The following is a 21,168-nucleotide window of genomic DNA, read 5'->3' as shown; positions in this document are numbered from 1 at the left end:
AATTTTTGAGTGATTGCTAAGAAGATAAATACGCTCTCACAAATGTTGCTTGTTAAACCATTGATAGAGATGTTCCATGATAAAGGAATGGCCACGACACAAGTTAAACCTTGTCCTAAAATTGCATCATGTGCAGATAGCATGAACTTGGCTACTGGGTTGGCATTTTCTTGCTTGGCTGCATCCCACAATTTGCCTCAACTTCTATCTTTTCTCTGCATTCTTCCCTTATGGGAGTGGGATGGTGGATATTGTTGTTGGCGGACTTTGTTTTTTTTTAATCTAATAAGTGGTGAGGGGGCAAATATGACGCCACAACGACAAAAAAAAAAAGTTGAATGCACGCACTAAATAAGGTGGGAATGGATAGTGGATATTGTTTACATTCATCCCCTATTTGAATGTACACACTAAATGGACATTTATGACGCCACGAAAAAAAAATAAGTTGAAGTTGAACTTTTTTAAATGTTGAGATGAGAAATATCATATTTTCCTTCTATGATAGTAGTGTTTAAATGTACATTGAACCTTGTTGCATTAAAGATATAAATAAGTCTTTTCAACATTGAAATAACTTACCTTCAATTAAATGTAATTCAAAGCTAGATTTGGAAATTTAGATGCATCTTGTGTTTGAATATTATAATACAACCTGATGGAGTACATGTTTTTGCATTTATTATGATGTCTGAATGCATCTTTCAATACTTGTTTTTTAGTATAGGCCATATAAAATATGAAAATAAATAGAAATGTAACGTCTGAATTTTTGAATTATATGTAATTTGCTTACTTGACTATAATACACTCTGACTTTTGAGGGCTTGATTCTTTTATGCAATTAAACCTTAACTTGCATCAAAAACCAAAAAGGAGAATGAAATAAACCGTAATCACATACTCACATTTGTCAGACACATGCACATCTATCGATTTTTTCACCAGATGTCTTGTGGTTTCAAACATTCCCAAGTCAGCTGCATTCTATGAGCCTGTTTGGCTCAGCTTAAAAGCTGGTCAAACTGACGTAAAAGTTGGTTTTTGACTTATTTAACTGTTTGGTAATACTCAAAATAGCTTATTTTAAGTTAAAAAAAACTTATTTTAAGCCAAAAGTTAAAAGCTGGGACAGGGGTGCTTTTTTTTTTTAGCTTATAAGCTGTTTTAAGTTGACCATATTTTTATGTTTTTTTCCTTAATATTTTTATACAATCTCCAAATTACCCATATAACCCTAACATCTCTTTCTTCTATTTTTCCCTTTTCACGTTTGGCATAACAACTTCAGCACTTTTATCCAAACGCTAATAAGTTTCAGCACTTTCAAAAGTACTTTTTTAAAGCTGCTTTTATAAGTCCATCCAAACGGGCTCTATGTCTTATTGCAGGAGAAAAAAGCAGAATACAAAAGTCTTAGGTTAGTTCCTTCTGAGAAGATGGCTGGACTTCCAGGATACAGCGCCCTTGCTCCCAAGACTAAGAATCTGGTTATGGCTGGAGGTTTGACAGGATTTGTTTTTGGTGTGTACTACTACACTATGAGAGCTGTTGGAGGCTCAGATGAACTTCAAGTAGCCATTGATAAGTTTGAAGATGCAAAACGCAGCAGTGACGCTGAAGCAAGTTTGGCACCCAAGCAATAATTGTGTCCAATATGAAGGTGACACTGCAATTTGGAAAGAAGTACTGGATGATTTTGAAGGAGTAGAACCAGACTGAATAACTAAAACTGTTTCTCATGCTTTGCGAATACACACACTTAGCTGTAAAGATATCAAGATATTGCATCCTTTTTTAAGCTTTTATGTTGAGATAAATTTTCTTCTTTTTTGAATTTCAATGTCTACAGACTATACAGTCATCCTGTTTATTTTAGGTTTTACAGACTCTTCATTTAGTATTCCTGTTGAGTTTGATCATCGGGCTGATAATGAGAGAATATAAAATCTGGTACAAGTATAAAGTGACGAACAATTTATTTTACTGGGTATGTGCAATGCACAGTCTCCCTTAAATTAAGCAACTTCAGGAGCCACCTGATTTTTAGTCTGCAATACTGAAATTCATTTTGCGTTACATCTTGAGTTGATTTCCATTACTTTTAACTCATCTAAGCAAAAACTGTTTATGAAAACTTTTAACATTTCCAAAGTGAAAAAGAAAAACCCTCGTTTCTCGTCAAATTCATGGCGATGCTACCTACATTTTCTTCAATTGTTGATGCCGAGAGAAGCCTTTAGTTTGTCAACAAGATGGGGCAATACGTTGATGCTGTCGTGAACGGACTGGTCAACACATGATTCCAGTTCCATTGTGGCGTTGCTTTTGTTCTTCTGGAGTTTGGCACTCTCAAACTTGTCTTGGCACACCATGAGAGACCTGTTCAGTCTTTCCTGTAATTAACCAATAAGTTGGATTAATAATCTATGCTCGACGCTATAGAAGTGAACCACACACCTTTGCTGGAAACAAAAAGAAGAAGAAGCTCATCTTTTTAAAATTGAATAACAATTTATGGAAGATTTAAAATTATCATACATATGTGAATTTAGTAATATGATATGATAAAATTTCAATTAACATAACTAATTTCAACATCCAATGAACAATAATGTTGGTATTAGTCCAACTCCTTAATTGAGATCTAATGGACCAAACGTGCTTCTCGTGGAGGTCACTTTGCACGTCAATGATTAAAGCACACACTTATCTGCAGTGCAGGGCTTCAAGTCCATGAAGCAATGCCGACTACTACTATTATTTTGGGATGCATAGTTCCCAAACCTGTCTCCAAATGCTACAACTACTTCAGTGAACTCAAGAAAACAAATTATCAGATTATAATAGAAGCAACAAACCCCACAACCCTAAGTCACAGACTCACAGTTGGGTTACAAGGAGTAAGAGGGAGAGATAAGATGCCTAGCCCAAGATATGAAAGCTAATCTGAAAAACAAATGACGGTTCAGTCGTTCAGAAGTCCAAAACCAGGGCTTGACCAGCCACCCACTATTAAGGGTTCAAGGCAAACCTCCTAATTACAAAACCTAAAACCAGAGTCAATTTGATTCATCCCACTCGGAAACAGAGCAGATGCAATATGCCTCTGAAAGAGACTTTTCCATCTCACTTCAGATGCACAAGTGGCTCAAATTTTATTAGTACAGACATTTGGCAAGACTTAAGGTGGTTCATACATCTTAGAACATTTCATGCAGTTGAATTATCAAAAAAAAAAAAAAACACGTGTGCAGTCAAATGCTTTTCTTGGTTAGTGGTTAAAGGTAAATGCCTTACCCTGAACAATCTTCAGAAGAGAAGCATACCTCTTTGCAAAAGATGCTCACTCTGTGAAGAAAATGCTGAGGATGTCAATCATCTTTTTCTTCATCGTAAAGTTACATGTCAATCTGGTATATTTCTTCGACCGCCTTGGACACAAGATGGTTTCACCCTATACCCCCTTGGAATTTTTGTTAGATCGGAAAAGGATGGCATGTCTAAAGTCTCCTCTAAGATTTAGAACACTATCCCTGTAGTTGTGTGGTGGGTTATCCGAGAGGAACACAAGGCTGAAGGCTTTGAAGACAGAAGAGACAACATTCTCAATTTTAAAAACAAATGTGTATTTTTATATTGGTTTAGAACCAACTCTCATGATAGATTTTCTTATTAGTTCTTTCATTTCTCTGAGAAGTTATTATTGAGCTTTTGCTTGGCTCTCATAGATAATACACTTGATTTTACTGATTAAAACAAACAAATCGGAGACAAATTACCCATATACAGAAACTATTCACACAAGTGCGAGTATCAGTTCACAAGCTTACACAGCACCTTAATCTCACAAGAACAACATAATCAAGTGAGAATCATTTGGACATTTAGTCTCAATTCTCAGAACTAATGCATTCTGGGATCATTAACTTTTTTTGATTGGTACTCTGGGATCATTATCATCAAATATTTCTCTGCGGCAATTTTCTCTTCTGCAATTTATTAGCTGAGAGGAGGAGAAAATTTATTTATTTTGAGTTGGCTGTTAGAGGAGAAGAAGAATATAAACCTTCCAATTATATCAGTGAACTCTTAAATTGATTCATGTCCCCCACCCCTCCTAAGGAAAATTTTATAGTTATACTGGATACAACAAACCTATTCAACCAGTAATATAATATGCCAAATGAATATCCACTCTATTCTTTGGGTCGCAAGCATTGTGTAGGAAAAATGAGAGCTTGGTTGAACTGATGAGAATGTGGGGAAAATCAAAATTAGAAGTCAATCTTAAAAGATGGAGAAGGCAAAAAATGGTATCAACAATCTTAAGAATATACTTCACAATCTCAAGGGTATATGCTATGTAGAAGGTGTTGCTTATGTGAAATATCTAATTAGTTTATTCAGCATTTTTTCATACAGTTTGGCAGATCGGGGCAATGTTATTGACAGTTTTGGAGTATATTGTGCAGTACACTACAGTTTTAGAAGATTGTTAGTCTGCTGGAAGACATATTATGCTGGCAGAACTCGTAAAAAGATTTGGATGTCAGTTCCCCTATGCAATGCTTGGACTCTACAGAGAAACAAGAAGTGCTGTGAAGATAAAAAGGAGATGACCTCTGTTATTACGTATAGATGTGTGCAGAATTTTTTCTACTAATGGGAATTTAGTTTTGACTATGAATGATATGTGCTGGAGTTGTTAGAATTTGGAATATGTAATTGTAAAGCAAGTCCTACTTGTAATTTTGCTGCAGTAACATATTGGGATTTGGGAGTGCTTATAAATAAAGCTTTATCCTATCAAAAATTATGCAAAAGCTTCAAGAAGTGTTGTTGGACTAAGTATGTATGTGCTTGGTTTGTTTGGTTGGGGCTATTTTGTCTAACACCCTCGCCCTTCAACCAGTCTCTCTCTCTCTCTCTCTCTCTTTCTATAATCTATATATTTGATACGGGCAAACGGCATGAAGTTTCTTGAGTTTTTTTCACTCGATTAGATGCAATGTCATACTTATAAAGTAAAGATATGCTAGGGCTTTATCTGATCTGTAATATCTAATATGTAGATCGTTTCCTTTTTGAAACGGAACGTGTCCCTGAGTCGCTACTAACCCAAAATTCAGATCCCTGATAACAAGCTTCTTCAAATCATATACTAATATATATATTTTTATTTTTTATTTTTGAAACTGGTAACATTGTATTCCTCAGCATTAAGGGCTATGCTGGCCACCCCCGAAAGTGTTAGTTACATAGAAAAACCAACAAAAAAACAGGACTACTTACAAAGCTCCTGTGAAATCCACTAGTTGAATTTCTTCTTCTATGTTCATTTCTTTACACCAAAAACCTAGAGTGGCAATTACTTTCCACTTAATCTTCTCTATAGTGCATTCTTTCCCTACAAAAATTCTCTGATTTCTCTCCTTCCAAATGCTCCACCAGATACAAGCAGGTACTGTTCTCCACCACCTCCTCTGGCTTTTACTACCTCCCCTTCTGACCTAGCAACTTAGTAGGTCTGCTGCATGTTCTGGCATAATCCAATTTAGATTCATTATATTGGTAAATAGAGCCCATACTTGTGTTGTTACTGTGCAGTGGAGAAACAGATGATTGTTGGTTTCTAGGGCCTCTTTACAAAGATAACATCTTGAGGCATTAATTTTTCCCCTCTTCTGAAGTTTATCATGTGCCAGGCAAGCTCTCCTAGTTACCAACCAAATGAAACACTTCACCTTAGTAGGGGCTACACTCTTCCATATAGCACTCCATGGCCCTGATTTTGTTCCCCGCAATTGTGGCTAGATCCCTTTTATACATTCTGTTCACAAAGAATTGACCATCAGTATGATGCCTATACTCTCTTTTTCCCTTTACTTGTCCACTTATAACCTTTTATTTGTCCCTTAATACTTGTCATTTTTGACAAATCAAGAAAAGAAAATATTTTATACCGATTATATCCTTAATTTATTTAGAGTTAAATGCTTCTGAAAAAGATAGAACCTCTTTCATGAGTAAATTGATTTTGGAATTCTAACAATTAATAGGGGTAAAATGGTAAACTCACTATGTAAATTATTATTTTCTTAATAGATACGCCAAGTAAAAAATGAACAAGTAAATAGGAATAAAGGGAGTACTAGATGAAACCTTCATCAGAAGAACTTATAAAACAAGGAGGGAAATAGCAAATAATACTTCCTAAGGTATAAGAGAAATTTAAAGGCATAAACTATAAAATTACTAATGAAAATTGTTGGAATCATATTTTTCTCAAGCAAAATTGCTACTAAAGTGTAGCTGAAAGGAACAAGCAATTCAATAGCAAGATTATCATCTAAAACCACTACTGTATCATTTCAAGACCATCCAACCACAATTACCAAAATTGTGATTTGTATTAATTGGAAAAGAAAGTCAAATATATCAAACAACTTATTGTAAAATTAAAACAACTAAACCGCAATTCCAATTAGATAGGTCAAGAACATGGTGCTCTATAGTCTATATCAAACCCACTCCACTTGGTCTCCTTCATTCCCATACTCAATCAGACAATTTAAAGGTTTTAAAACCAAAGATTCATTAAATTTCAGGCTTATCGATACTGACATAAAAATCTCAAACTAAACTAAAAAGCCTCTTGGAAAATACAAGACCTAATGTAAGTGCACCCAATCACAACTGAACCTTAATCTAACTTGTTGGTATCGCCTGCATGGGTACTTTGTTTACACTATAGTTTATCCACACAAATTCGAAAAGATCATGTTCTTTTGAGAAACTTCCCTCCATGCAATTTGAGATCTACCTCATTTCCTTTTAACACCTTTGATCATCATGGTGGCACATCTAACATTCGGCCCATTTCGAGATTTTTATAAGAGACATAGGGTAATAGTTTATTCAAGATGTGATTATTTCTAATTTTGGCTAACCAGTCATTCATCTTAACATCTACATATGTACAACAACGCTTTTTGTGAATATGTTAGGTCCCAAAGAGACAGTATTTACTCTCATAAAACAGGAAGAAAACAATGATACCATAGATTACATTATTATGAATCCATGAGATCACCGCTGTGTACCCATAGTGTTATTACTTCTACATAGCCACAATATGCACATATATACTAAGGGAGGAACATCGCATCCACCAATAGGGAGAGTACATGATAAATGGTGCCATGGAATTGAGAAATCAAGAGGCACAAGTAAAAATTTCAACCTATCAACAAATTTTAAATGATCCACTAAGTAATTGATGAAAAGAATAACTACATTCTCACAAGGATACGCAGAGCTCAGATTTAAGCTATTTGACATAACTCTAAAGTCCATGAGAAGTTCCCATGCCTCACACACAACGTCACCTCCAGCCCAAGGAAATAAATATCAGAAGCTGCTGCTTTTTCTCTCCTGTCTTTCATCTTTGTTTCCTTGATAAGTAGGAATTTTACAACATGTCGTAGGGGCAGAACCTAAGATGAATGTAAGCACTATTTTATAAACTCAGTCCTCATAAGGACCATGGAAACCAACTTTTTTTTTTGAAACTACCATGAAAACCAACTTTAATGCTTTACAAAAGCTCAACACACACTTTTGAATGAACAGAAAATTCACTTAAATAAGAAAAGGGGAAGAAAAGAACTGAAAAATCAATCTATCCTATAAGAACAAAAAATATATGTAAGCTTTAAAAGATATCGTCGCTGTGGCTATCCATCTCCCTTTTTCTATATGGTGAACTTCACCCCCTACCCCAGGAGCCTAACAATTACCCTTCCCAATTTTACACCTATGGTGACTTGAATCCCCAATCTTAAAGTTGAAGGTGCAGGAACTTTATCACTAAGCTATTCCTCCTTTGTCTCTCACGATCATCTATCCATCCATTTCATTACTTCCAATTCCATTGCATTCATCTATTCTACATACAGACGTTCAAAAGCTGCCATTATTCTGCCGTAGCCGTTAACTTTGCCTCCTCTCCATCTTATACCTTTCCCTATTCATTTGTTTTACCTCCTCGTCATTACCTTCCACCAACTTCACAGACGCCACCTTCTTTGCCTCTATCTTCACTTGGACTTTTCTCCCACCACTAGTCCCCTTGATGCCCACTGAATCTACCTCTCAAGACCCCTAGCACCTCTCTAGTCACATCCCTAATGCAACCAGCACCTCATGATGAAATCATTTTGCAGTGTCTTGTTACTGAAAAATACTTTATGATGATAATATTTTCTACCAAGAAGGAGAAATAAGTTTTTTCACTTATTAGTAGAAGCCATTTTCTTCTCAAGCTTAAACTAACAAGTAAAGACTTTCAATCTTCAATACTAAACAATATCACCAAAATACTATTCTCACAGTTCACAGCCTATCCTTAACATCGTGCGTCACCTACGCTGTACCAAACCGGAAACTATAAAATGATTCCCCTAAGGTAATACGTTTCGACTGACAACAAATTTCCTCTGTGCCAAACCCTTCGGGGTGTCCCAGTGGTTTGGGGTTGGGACTTCCATGTTGGAGGTTTCAAGTTTGAAACCCCTTGCCAACAAAAGCAATGGGTTTGCCTTCTTGGTCGAGCTAGTCACACCGGGCTTGCCTTATGCGGGTTATCTCTCCTATGTGATTTGCGAGCTATTGCATAGGAGCGGGGGTTTTACCCAGTGTGCACCTAAAGGGTAGCGGCTGCGGGTTTCCCTTGTTCATCAAAAAAAATTCTCTATACCAATCACAAGCAACATTAGACTAAGAAGAAGAATCTCACACCAAGCACTAAAACATAATTATATACATCCTCACCTGTCTTTGGTATTTTTGATAATGGAAAAAAAGTACGACCAACGAGAGCCCAATAATAACATACTGTTTTACCATTAGTGAATTGATTTATGGACACACACATGATCCAGACCACACATTTTTAAAGACTTCATTTCTTCCTTAAAATTAGTACCAAGTCAAATCGTATCACATAAAATTGGGACTGAGCAAGTAACAAACAGCACATTATCATTGTTTTAGATATGACCTCAAATTCATTTAGCAAGAAAAAAAATGAAATTACGTAAAAAGAAATGAACTTTACCTGAAACTTGGCCATTTCATTCTGGAAAAGATTCTGAGCGTTGTGCACAGGAACACTGCAATGCTCCACACATCGCCCTATCTCCTCTTGATTTCTTCTCCTATCAAAGCATTCGTAAGCACATCTGTAATAAGCTTGCTGCACATACACATTAAAAAAAGTTAAACAAAAAAAGGACCCCCAATCAAACATACAATTATCAGCAGGTGAGAAGAAATTGCAGAACCTGAAGAGTGAAAGCAATGTGGTCTTGAATGCCGGCGAGTTGGGTTTGGGCAGCTACATTAACTTCGTTGAGTTTTTGCCTTAATCTTTCTGAAACTATCCTCTCTTCAGCTGCTGCTATTGCATCCATTTTCTTCCAATTTGTTTGAAAAATAAGATTTAGGGCTTTACAAGGGTTTAAGAATTGGGTTCCAACTAAGCCCTCTTTTCACCCCACCCCCACCCACAATCAAGAGTGTTTTAAATAATTTTTTTTTATATCTTAAATCGAGCTCACACCAAATTAAAAAGGAAAAAAGATTAAAATCGTTATGAAGAGTGTTTTTACTTTACTCCGACGTGATTTAAATTCTCAATTTGTTGGTTGATGTCTAAAGTGTTTCAATCACTAATGCGAGTTCAAACAGTTTTTTCAATAATGTACAACTTAAATCGAGTTTACATTAAATAAAAAGAAAAAAAATCATTTTTGAAATCGTATTAGCTAAATTTATAAAATTTCACTATTTTTTTAATTTATAATGTATTAAAGGGACGAAGATCAAAAAACATTTTATTGAATGTGAATCATAATTGATGTTTCAATTGATATTTTTGAATTTTAATGATTATCTCATCGTATTTAAACTAGTGATATTAAAATTTGATGCATGCATTCTTTTTCGGTGGAAGATGAGGAAAATAGAAAGATATAGATTTTGAATCAAGAATTTTTTATATCCTTGTTTGAAACTTTTTTCATATTTTCTTTTATGCATCCCTCGTTTTAATTTCTTTTTGTGTGTGTGTTTCAGTTATGATAATTTTTTCTTTTTTATTTTAGTTTATTATTGATACATTTCTTTTATGATATTAAGCTACAAAGGCAGAAAAAAATATTTATTTAAGTCTTATTATATAATTTTTTTATTTAATATTCATTCAATGTATATATCATTGCCCTATAAATCATCACCCTATAATTGAAGTATTAACGGTCTTTAAGAACAATTGTTTTCTCTTTACTTGTCGCATATTGAAATAACATAATTCTTGGGGGGGAAAATTTAGAATCGAACGGATATTATTAAATTGATTAATCTTATTAATAATGTTATAGTATTTAGTTATTTAATATTAAAGATACTATAAAGAAGGAGAAAAAAATGATTTCTAAAATAGACTTTGTAAAAAGAGAAAAAATTATTTTAGTTGTAGGGTAAGTAAAATGAAACGAAGAGAGTAATATTAAAGATAAAATGAAACCGGATAATTAATTATATTTAAAATTTTAAAATAATAAATATTTTTTAAAAATATGATAAATAATTTAAGATAGGGAACAATATTATTTTTTCACATTGATGTGAAATCATTTAGTGACTAGACTACCTAAATATGTAGTCTACTTCCATGCTTCATAAATGGGACTACTAAAACTGCTGAAAAGTTGCCTACCTTTACATACAATTTAATCAAAGTAGTTACTGGAAAACCAGGGGCATCGATCTCCGAGTTTACGTTAATTCATGCTTTTTTTAAAAAATTATATTTTGTAATGTTATATTTTTTTAAAAAAAAATAAATAAATATAGATATATGAACACACATTCAAATTGATTTGATAATAATTGAATTTAACTCTCTCTGAATAATATCTAAAATATAATATCTTATTGTTGATATGCAAACAATTATTTAATTCGAACTAACTATAAAAGCAAAAAAAATACTGGATCAATATCTTCTTAAACTGATGAAGACAAGTACCAAAATTTTCACTTAAAAAGAATTTCAAAATAGGATGAAATAAAGGCGCGATGAAGCCAAAAAGATTCAACATTTGTTGTATATTCAAGATATCTTAACCTTGAATATACAATGTAATTTTTACCGAAGAAGTTCGAACAACATCTGTTGTATGTCCAAAATATTTTAACCTTGAATATACAATATAATTTTCACTAGAAGTTTGAACAACATCCGTGGTATGTTCAAGAATGTAATTTTTCACCAAAGAAGTTAGAATAACATCCGTTGTATGTTTTTTCACGAAAGAAGTTCAAACAACATTTGTTATATGTTCAAAATATAATTTTTCGCCAAAGAAAGTTCAAATGAACCCTCTTGCTAGCAAAGAGGGATTCAAATACTGATTTTGCCTGTTTCTTGCTGATGCATGGAAGGGTGCAAAATGCAAAGAACCTTCTCAAAAGAATAGACTATAATTGCCAAAATTTCTTTTAAGATTGATGTTATGTTTAGTCACAACACACTAGGCAAGGGAAAAAAAACAAACTTATGCAGTTCAGAACACAAAAACAAAGAAACTACAGAGTTGCTCTCTATATAGCAGGACCTAAAACACAACACAAAACAGAAACAACTGTATCTACATCTCACCAGAAATCATCCCCCCAGCAAAAGGAACAATAACAATGAATTGCAAAGACTCTAAGAAGAGATTTGAACACACTATCTGTAATAGAAGATTCCCTCCTATTTGCTGGAGAGAGCAAGCAAACAACCTTGTTTCTGCAACTTAGAGCTGCACCTCTCTGTCATATATCCAGCTAAATGGCATGATTGGTCCTTGTTTTGCCCTCACTTGAGCTCTCTCTTCCAGTCTTCTGATTCTTGCTGTCAACCCGCATAGGTATTCCTGAGCTTTCCTGCCTTCTCCTGATAATCCAGTAAGATCAGACACTTTCCATCGACCAACAAGGAACTCCAGTATATCTGCATAGTCACTAGCAGTGTAGACGCCAAGACGTTGAGCAACTGCTGAGAAGTGATCAAACAGGTTATCATCACGACCATCGTACATCAAGTGTGCTGGCATTGCTATCTTTTTCCTCATCATATCAGCAAATGCTAGCACAGTGCCATCAGGGTCGATCTCGAAAAGCTTTTCAACAATCTTGGTATAGGCTGTCTCATGACGCTTCTCGTCTGCAGCAATCGTGCCACAGATTTGAGCCAGCTTGATGTCTCCATGCTCCTTAGCAAATCTAGCTGTGTTCCCATGGGAGATAAAAGTTGCTCTTTCTTGGAATGAGGTGTAAATATATCCTAGGTATGGACTGTTTTCTGTCCTAGGATCCTGAAACATTTTGGACGAAATTGAAATATTCGATACAGTATGGCATTAATCGGTAAGAAATCACTTCAAATATCTATTCTGCCATAAAATGAACATAGTATGTTCGAAAAAACAAAAGAAAATATAGCCTATTCGGAGAGAGATGAGTTATTTTCTTTGTTTCGTGTGGAGGGGAGGAAAATGGGGGGTTGTAAACCAAAAGACGGAACATGCAAATTTTGAAAAGGCTTAGAGTTGAGAAAATTCAAGTCCATAAGGTTAAGAGGACTACATAGCCACTGGTTATATAAACAACAAACTGACTCTATTTATTTGATAGTCTCAACATGTATAAGATAATTGTAAAGGAAATTCTAACTAAATGAGTAAATATGCAATAACTCACCATTCCAGATCCAATCAAGTATTGAATTGTTTTCTCAATTGCTCTCATGTCAACTCGTCCGGAAAGGTAAAGATACTTGTTGAGGAGATCACCATGCCTGTTCTCTTCGGCAGTCCAAGCTCTTGTCCAAATGGCCCAAGAAGTAGGGCTTGCGCCAGTTTCATCACGAACACCATCCAAGGTATTTATCATACTCTGATATGTTGGAAGGGCTTCTTCAGTGATCATATCCCCAACAAGAACAACAAGATAATCATCTGGAAGCTCCTTAGCCCTCTCCCTCAATTCCTTGACTTGGTCATGAAATCCATCAGACGCAGGATCGGGCAGGAAATCCTGTGGTTGCCAGCTTTTCTCCACTGGTTTCAGGAGAGTCAATAAATTTTGCTCCGCCCATCCCTCTAGAGATTTAAAAATCTCAATCTTTTGAGGCGGCATAGAGTGTGTTACTTGAACATGAACCTCACGAGGAGGAGAAAAGGGTTTCTTCAGGTTCTCAACCTCCCTGGACACAATAAAAAAGAAAACCAAATTATTAGAGAGGATGACGCAAGAAAACTCAATCAACAAAATAATCTTGAAACTGTAAATGCAAACCAAGTACACCCCCAATACATGCAAAATTGTCTCAAGTTTGGTATCATGCTCTCCAAGACCAGAGGCATTAGCATGGCAACATATGATTTCAGCAGATTAATTAATTTATGTCCTGAACAAAGGATGGCAAGATTCGGAAAGGTTCCAGCGTTTTTTTTAAAAGATTTCCTAATGATCTTATTTGCCTTATCAGTGGAGACAAGGCTTAACAATTGGATATGATTAAGTAACTCCACTAATATGCTTCAAACAGGTTCTTTTGCCAAGTAACATCATCAACTAAGGTACAGAAAATGTATCTTCAGGCTTTCCGCATATCAATTGGTCGAGCACTTGGCAAAGTAGATGATGAAGCCACAGGCAGTCATTTACTCATTCAATCTAACTGCTTCATTTTTCTTTGCAATCGACAAATTACCCCTCATAGGATGCAGCTGATGAATCCACAGGCTAGACACTGTAGATATCTTCTAGGTGATAAAGCATTACATTACAATCCAGCAAAGACTTATCCAAACATATGCTAAAAACAATTGCAGTGAAATTGATTACAAACCAAACAACATTATTAGCAGGACTTGTTTAATATCCATGCATAATGCAAAACTAAGCTATACATCTTATAGAAGCATGTTAAGGTCACTTCCATGGACCAATGACGAAACGACTAAGAAAAATAAATCCACACAATCAAGTTGCTAAGGGGAAGTAGTTTGATACTCCAAACAAAAAGTAGAGCCAAGGGAAAGCTAAGAAAACTTGTGCTTTATAACAATAGAATATGAAAGTATGTTGGAAACCAAGCATAGGCGTAGCCAAATTGACAACTTTGTTACGGATTGATAACTAATGACTATCAAGTACCAATTGAGGCAAATGTTTGCATATAAAAAAGACATAAATGTCTTCATACCGGCATCATGTTCAACCAAATCTAAGGATGAAATGCTTGCCAAGCAAGCAGCAGATTGAAAAACAAAGGTCTAAGCAAACAAACACTTGCAGTCAAGGTTGTGGCCTAGCGGTCGATAATAATGTAGTCTGTAGGTGAAAACCATGGATCAAATCATGGCAAAGACAACAAACAGTTGGTGATTTCTTCCAACTAAAAAGAAAAAGACAAATAAACACTTCCTAGTAGCCGACACCCTGAAAATTCCTAGAACAGCTATGTAAATGGATCACTGCAAAGAAATCCTGAAATTTGAAGCTTTGCTACAGACCAAGCCAGCTCACTGGAAAATTCACAAGAATCTCAGTCAAATATATTGATCATGAGAACCCCCAACCCCCCATGACCCCACAATATTTTTTTTAATTTCAAGGGAAGTAACATGGATAGCTAAAACATAGATTTTAATGAAAAATAAAGGACATGACTCAGAGAAAATAAAATACTACTGAACTATCATATACCAATAGGAGAGAGAAATCTTTTATATAATCATACAGAGAACCTTAAAGAAACTCATTATTGAATCAAAAGACATAACCAGTTTGGAGCCAACTAGTCACAAAATAAGTCTAACCAATATATCTAGCCATTGAAACCAAATTACCAACAAATTAAATTGGACAATGGAAAGACCATTTTAGAATCTGAGCTTCCTTCCACATAAAAATAAAAATAAAAATATACTAGACAAGAAAAGATCAGACTTTATAGCTACCATTAAATTCTCTTAAAGAGTAATTGAACCATCATTGAATAAAACAGTACTCCACCACCCAACCCCCCATTTCTCTCTCTGTGTTGTCCATCTCTTCTCAATGTCAGAGCACAAAACTAGTAATAAAACCTGAATACTCAACATATAAAGGCATATAGTATAAGTACAACAGAGAACAAAAAATTTAATTAACATCCTACAAGACATTCAGGTAAATTGACAATGCCATTATTATAAAACTTCAGAACCAGCACCCAGTTATCAATTCATACAAAAAAATTCCAAATTAAAAAAACTCTTCATACCCCCAAAAAGAACTAATCAAATCTCCTGAGATTTACATAAAAAAAGAACCCCACTTTCAGATAAATCACTTCACAAGACAAAAACAGAAGTAAATTAAACAAAAACCCAATTAAAAAAAAACAATCTTTTTTAACAAAGATCCAACCTTTTGATAAAATAAATCAAAAGGGGCTAATGGGTTTCAAGAAGGACAACTCACAATAAACTCAAACTTACCCCCCAAAAAAAAAGAACTTTCTTTAACCAAACAAGAACTGATAAAAAGCAGAAAAGAAAAGGAAAAAAGATACCCACTTTGTACCAGAAGTAAGGCTTGCAGCCATGAAAAACTTGGGAGATCTAAGACTTAGCATAGGTGGATGAACAAAAGAAGAAGAATACTTGTGAGATTGAAAGTTAAAGGCATTCAGCTTCAAAGCCATTTTTTCAATGCTTTTTTTTCTTGTTTGTGTAGTGATTTAAGCAGGATTTGTTTCCTCCACAGAAGTGAAAGCGAAGAGCAAACTTATATGAGAGGAAAAAAAAGCCAAATGGTACCAGTTGGACTCACAAGTGTCTTTGACCCCCCACTGTTTTTCTCATTTACCTGTGGGTAACATTAAAAAATTTTGTTTTTGAGTTATAATCACAAAGTTTAATTAAAAATATGAATATTTATGACTGGTCAATTTAATGGAAAATTTTAAATGATAAATATTAGTAATGGTTATGGTTTGCATTATAAAAAAGAAAAAATGTTTGTAGTTGAAATTTATTGTGTCTGGCATTAATGAAGATTATCATAAATATTTTAAAATTTTATTTTATAAAATATTATACACAATATTTGAGTATTAGTGTTACACAAAGGTTAGTTTACAAATAGTATACTCCTTCCTCAGTTTTAAAAAGAATGGTTTAGTTTAAGTTGATACAAAATTTAAGAAAATTAAAAAACTTTTAAATTTTGTGATCGTAAATAAAAATAATATCAAATATATAAAAATTATCTTTTGAACTTGAAACTTTAAACATGTCACGTGAGAAATTAATTAAAATATTATCAAAAAGAAAAAAAGTTATCTTTTTGAATAGACTAAAAAAAATATTATTTTTTTTAAAAAAATAAAATATAATTATTGTTTACCTAGAAAAGTAGAATAATATTGTAGTGGAGTAAAATATAACACAAAAGATCACTTTTGCAGAAAATTATATTGCTATGGTAAAATATTGTTACAATATGTTTGAATGTATATTCATTGTTAATATTATTTGGCGGTATACAGTAAGCAATTTATATAACGGTTGGATGTATATGAGTTATTTTCATAATAAAATATATTTTAAAAAATCTTTTAAAAATTTTTAGCTTGATGTAGTGGTAAGTAACTTATTTGTATTTTTTTTTTTTGGATTAAATTGCTTTTACCTGGAAAAAAAGGGACATAAAAATAGGGATGTGTTTTTGATTTTTTGATTTGATTTGGTAATATTTGATTTGAATTTGTTAACTTTTCTTTTTTTGGTAAAAAGTGAAATTCAATCTGAATTAAAATACATTTGATTTGATTTTTCTCTTTTTAATTTGTTTTTTTGTTCAGTTATTCAGTTGTGTCAATAATTAATATAAGAACAAGTTATGTTTTTAGGTTTTTTTAAAAAAATAATACAAAAACAAGTAATAATATTAAATCTCTTAAATGTACTTTCTAAATATAAATCATGAGTAAAATTTAAAACACAATACTTAAACGTATTTCAATTATAATTTATGGATACTCAAACATAAAATATAAACTAAATGATATTGAAATGTGATAATAATTAACTGCAACTTAATTCTAAATACCTGGATCTTTTTGTTTTTCCAATTTTTATTTTTATAAATTCGAAACCAAACTAAAGAAACAAACAGTTTACTACTCCATCCGTCCAGAAATATTTGTCATATTGCGCTTATCCAAAGTTAATTTGACTAATTTTTAAAGGTAAATTAGATTACATTAATTCGATATTTTAAACAAAAAATCAGATATCCTAAACTATATGAAAAATACTATAAATTACAATTTTTTCATATTAATATGATGAAAAAAATGCATTTTAAAATATTATTTAAATTTTTTATACTTTGATCGTAAAAATAAAAACTAAGGCAAAACAATATCAAACGGAGGAAGTATGTTAATTCAAAACCAAATTAAAATTTTCAAAAATCAATTCAATTTAATTTAATTTTTTTTAATTTAATCTAACGTAAAAGTCAAAGGGCATACTTTTGAATTAGCGTGTAAATATTGACAAAATGAAAAGAATTTTGATGTGGTCGAGGAAAGAGTAGAGAAATAGTGTTAATTTAAAGGTAGAATAAACCTTTGCCAAGTATATTCCACTTGGCATTTTTTATTGTTATTTGTATTGCATGGCATCCATTTGTTTACTTCATTTCTTTATTATTTGACAAGTTTCCAACACATGCACCCTTGCAACTTGCAACCCCCCCCCCCTCAAAACCACACCCAACCACACCATATATAGATATATATATATACTAGATAATAATTTAAGGTTCGTGATACGGACTCATTATAATTTCACATACTTTGTTAAAAAAAGTACATACATTTACAACGTAAAATATCATAATCCTCTCTCAGTTATATTCTTATTCCCTCTTGGATACATCCATTATCTCTCGGATACATAAATTTACCTTCTCGAATACATTTCTCATGAAATAATATATTTCATTAGTAATGTATTAGACAACTAAGGAATGTATTCGAGAGCAACAAAAAGATTGAGAATTTTGTAATTGAGGAAACTTCTACGATAGGATGTAATTAGCCTCTAAATGTATGAGATTTTTATACTTTATACTCTTTTTTTTACAATAAACAACTTCAATATATTACTTAATAATCTTTTTCAAATGTTTATACGACATAAATGCATCGTTTACAACCTAAATTGAGAAAGTTGAATTTCAAAAAATTCTATGCAACAAGGAAATAGAGAATTGCATTAGATTATGAGTTAAAACATTTCACATTCGATGAACATATAAAATATTAATATCTTTGAAAAAGTTCATCGATCTTCATATATTTTTGCAAGTGGTATCTATATTTTCTATGATGTTATCATTTTCTTTTTGTAATATTTGCACCATAAGTTTTGTATCTGATAAAATACTAATCATTGATCAATCAATTGGTAGAAAACAGTTCAAAACCTTTCAAATCTCTACTTCTTCAACTTAAGTATATAATGTGTTTGTAGTTTGCTTTATCGGTGAAATTTTTTGTGATACATTTTATTATTGTGTCTTCGATAATATATAGAAATACTTCTATTTATTTTTTGATTTTAATATTGAAAGTATTTATTAAAAACTTGAGTTCTATCTTCCGCAAAAATAAAAACAATAATGAAATCAAATTTATTTTTATATACGATAACAATTATCATAATGCTATATTTTAAATATTGAAAGTATTTATCAAAGTGTTGATTTCTAACTCCACAAAAATGAAAACAATCATGAATGCAATTTTATTTATATATGCGATAAAATTGACATAATGTTGTGTTCTAAATTACATTAATAATTTTTGTGATACTACACTCTAAATATCATGTCGTGAAGGAAAACTTTGAATCTTACCCTTACAAAATAACAAATATACTTTTTTTTTCCAACTTATTATTTTTTAAAAAAATTTCTTCCTCTACATTTCTCATGCCCTCTTCTATTGACATTTTCATTTTTTTAACTACTCATTTTCTTTAGTTTGTATTTTAATATTCCTTGGATTTGAATATTAATTTTTTTTCTTGTCAAATTTTTCCTATTAAATAGTTTATCATGTTTGATATTAAGAAAATATTCTACGTAGAAATGAAAATTTTAATTTTTCAAATCTTTTGATGAATACTTTATCAAATCATTAATTTTTTAATAGTCAAACATTTTTTTTAGTCACGTAAATTAATATTTCTTCAAATTCAACCACATTTTTATTTTAAATTAGTTCAAAAATTTTTCTTTCAAAAACATGTCAAAACAAGCTTAATCAACATTTATTATTGTTTGCAAAAAGTTAATCAATAGATATTCTTCATTTTAACACAATTAAAATATCTTTATGGAACACTTTTAAAAGGAAAACATGTATGGATTCTTCTAGATTTACATTTTGGTCATTAATTATACAATTATTATTTCGCTCTTAAATAATATTAAAATTATTAAAATACCATTGTTGGATATATTTTTATGGTTTAATGAAAATTTCACACTACAAAATAAAAAAGAATTTTTTTTTTATAGAAAATGTGGGTCCATATTAAATGTTACATCATTAGGATACACATGACATCACGAAAAAATATTTGGTTGTATTGTCATTATAAATTTATTACCGCTTTTCTGATGCCATAAAATAAAAATAAACATTCTAGAATATTTATAAAATGACAAATTTATCCTTGGTTGTCCTCAACTTGGCTCTTCTGTTGAATATATTTTTATGGTTTAATGAAAATTTCACACTACAAAATAAAAAAGAATTTTTTTTTATAGAAAATGTGGGTCCATATTAAATATTACATCATTAGGATACACATGACATCACGAAAAAATATTTAGTTGTATTGTCATTATAAATTCATTACCGCTTTTTTGATGCCATAAAATAAAAATAAACATTCTAGAATATTTATAAACTGACAAATTTACCCTTGATTGTCCTCAACTTGGCTCTTCTATATATATATATATATATATATATATATATATATATATAAATTAAGTCTGAAATATATTCGAATTTAGATCGAAATTGTTTTAACAATACTAAATTTTGAAAATGACATTTTACCTTTACACTAAATAGTGTATTTTAAAGATATTTATGTGTCACATGGACATCATGATAAATATTGCATAACGTATCCACATGGGCACATATATATCTTTAAAATACACTATTAAACAGTGCAAGGGAGTAAAAGATCCTCGATAAAATTTAATATTGTAACAATAATTTCGATCAAAATTAAAATATTTTTCAGTCTTTTTTCCCTATATATAACATAAGTTCCCTCTGGAATCAAAAGATAAGATAATTACTTGTATTTAATATTTTACATTAAACTAATAAATTTAATCTTTAAGAGTTCCAAATTAAAAGGAGAACATATATATATAATTTAATCAGGATTAAATCATAAAAGGTAATATAAGGTACATGTTTTATATTCATTGGGATGTAAATATGAGTATAAATATGGGTAAAGGACTTTTAAGACAAAATTATTATTTGTCCCTTATAAGTTTATAATTACAAAAATCTCATAAATTGATACAATAATATAAGCGCTGATACATTAACTTGATGTGCGATATACATTAATTGTTAAGTAATATATATTACATTTTATGCATGATACACTAATTTGATACGCGAGATACATTAATTTGATGCACGAGATACATTAATTTGATGCGCTGATACATTAATCTGATGTGTAAAATAGAGAGATTATAAAAATTTGTAAATATAATAAGGAATAATGATAATAAGAGAATTTAAAAGTGAAATTTCATTTATTTTTCCTATAAATAAATGTATTCCTTATTAAAATTTATTACAATATTTTACTTTTGGAAACTTTCTCTCACATTGGACAGAAAAATAAGAAGAAAGGACTAAAAGAGAAAAAAAAACACATGTTCATTGTATAGAAAAAGGTTAAAAAATATTTTTCAATTATTGCAAAAAGATCTAAATGTACT

The 21,168-nt window shown here is 31.8% G+C and overlaps 3 protein-coding genes across 3 annotated transcripts; 1 reads left to right on the top strand and 2 right to left on the bottom strand.

Annotated features, from left to right (window-relative positions):
- The first annotated feature begins 1,439 nt into the window (after positions 1-1,439).
- Positions 1,440-1,837, top strand: LOC101247433 (uncharacterized). The gene has a single exon (XM_004240955.5). It carries the CDS (start codon positions 1,440-1,442, stop codon positions 1,644-1,646), a length of 207 nt encoding a protein of 68 aa, XP_004241003.1. The 3' UTR covers positions 1,647-1,837.
- A 125-nt stretch (positions 1,838-1,962) lies between these two features.
- On the bottom strand, positions 1,963-9,578 carry LOC101247131 (uncharacterized). The gene is made up of 3 exons (XM_004240954.5): positions 9,348-9,578; positions 9,122-9,259; positions 1,963-2,396 (listed from the first exon to the last, which is right to left on the bottom strand). Exons 1-3 carry the CDS (start codon positions 9,474-9,476, stop codon positions 2,214-2,216), a joined length of 450 nt encoding a protein of 149 aa, XP_004241002.1. The 5' UTR covers positions 9,477-9,578; the 3' UTR covers positions 1,963-2,213.
- Positions 9,579-11,553: 1,975 nt separating this feature from the next.
- On the bottom strand, positions 11,554-16,015 carry LOC101246830 (stearoyl-[acyl-carrier-protein] 9-desaturase, chloroplastic). The gene is made up of 3 exons (XM_004240953.5): positions 15,681-16,015; positions 12,814-13,318; positions 11,554-12,428 (listed from the first exon to the last, which is right to left on the bottom strand). Exons 1-3 carry the CDS (start codon positions 15,806-15,808, stop codon positions 11,868-11,870), a joined length of 1,194 nt encoding a protein of 397 aa, XP_004241001.1. The 5' UTR covers positions 15,809-16,015; the 3' UTR covers positions 11,554-11,867.
- Between the last annotated feature and the right edge of the window lie 5,153 nt (positions 16,016-21,168).

The sequence above is a fragment of the Solanum lycopersicum genome, chromosome 6, assembly GCF_036512215.1.
Source record: "Solanum lycopersicum chromosome 6, SLM_r2.1".
NCBI lineage: Eukaryota > Viridiplantae > Streptophyta > Magnoliopsida > Solanales > Solanaceae > Solanum > Solanum lycopersicum.
The sequence above is the reverse complement of the archived record's forward strand: the minus strand, read 5'-3'. Positions and strand labels throughout refer to the sequence as shown.

Excerpts from the sequence above, each read along its gene's own strand:
- LOC101247131 (XM_004240954.5), bottom strand. The coding sequence starts at position 9,476 with ATGGATGCAATAGCAGCAGCTGAAGAGAGGATAGTTTCAGAAAGATTA. Across the intron at positions 9,260-9,347 it reads ACATTGCTTTCACTCTTCAG|CAAGCTTATTACAGATGTGC; the intron begins GTTCTGCAATTT and ends GTGTATGTGCAG. Across the intron at positions 2,397-9,121 it reads ATGAAATGGCCAAGTTTCAG|GAAAGACTGAACAGGTCTCT; the intron begins GTAAAGTTCATT and ends GGTTAATTACAG.
- LOC101246830 (XM_004240953.5), bottom strand. The coding sequence starts at position 15,808 with ATGGCTTTGAAGCTGAATGCCTTTAACTTTCAATCTCACAAGTATTCT. Across the intron at positions 13,319-15,680 it reads AGCCTTACTTCTGGTACAAA|GGAGGTTGAGAACCTGAAGA; the intron begins GTGGGTATCTTT and ends TATTGTGTCCAG. Across the intron at positions 12,429-12,813 it reads ACTTGATTGGATCTGGAATG|GATCCTAGGACAGAAAACAG; the intron begins GTGAGTTATTGC and ends AAAATGTTTCAG.
- LOC101247433 (XM_004240955.5), top strand. The coding sequence starts at position 1,440 with ATGGCTGGACTTCCAGGATACAGCGCCCTTGCTCCCAAGACTAAGAAT.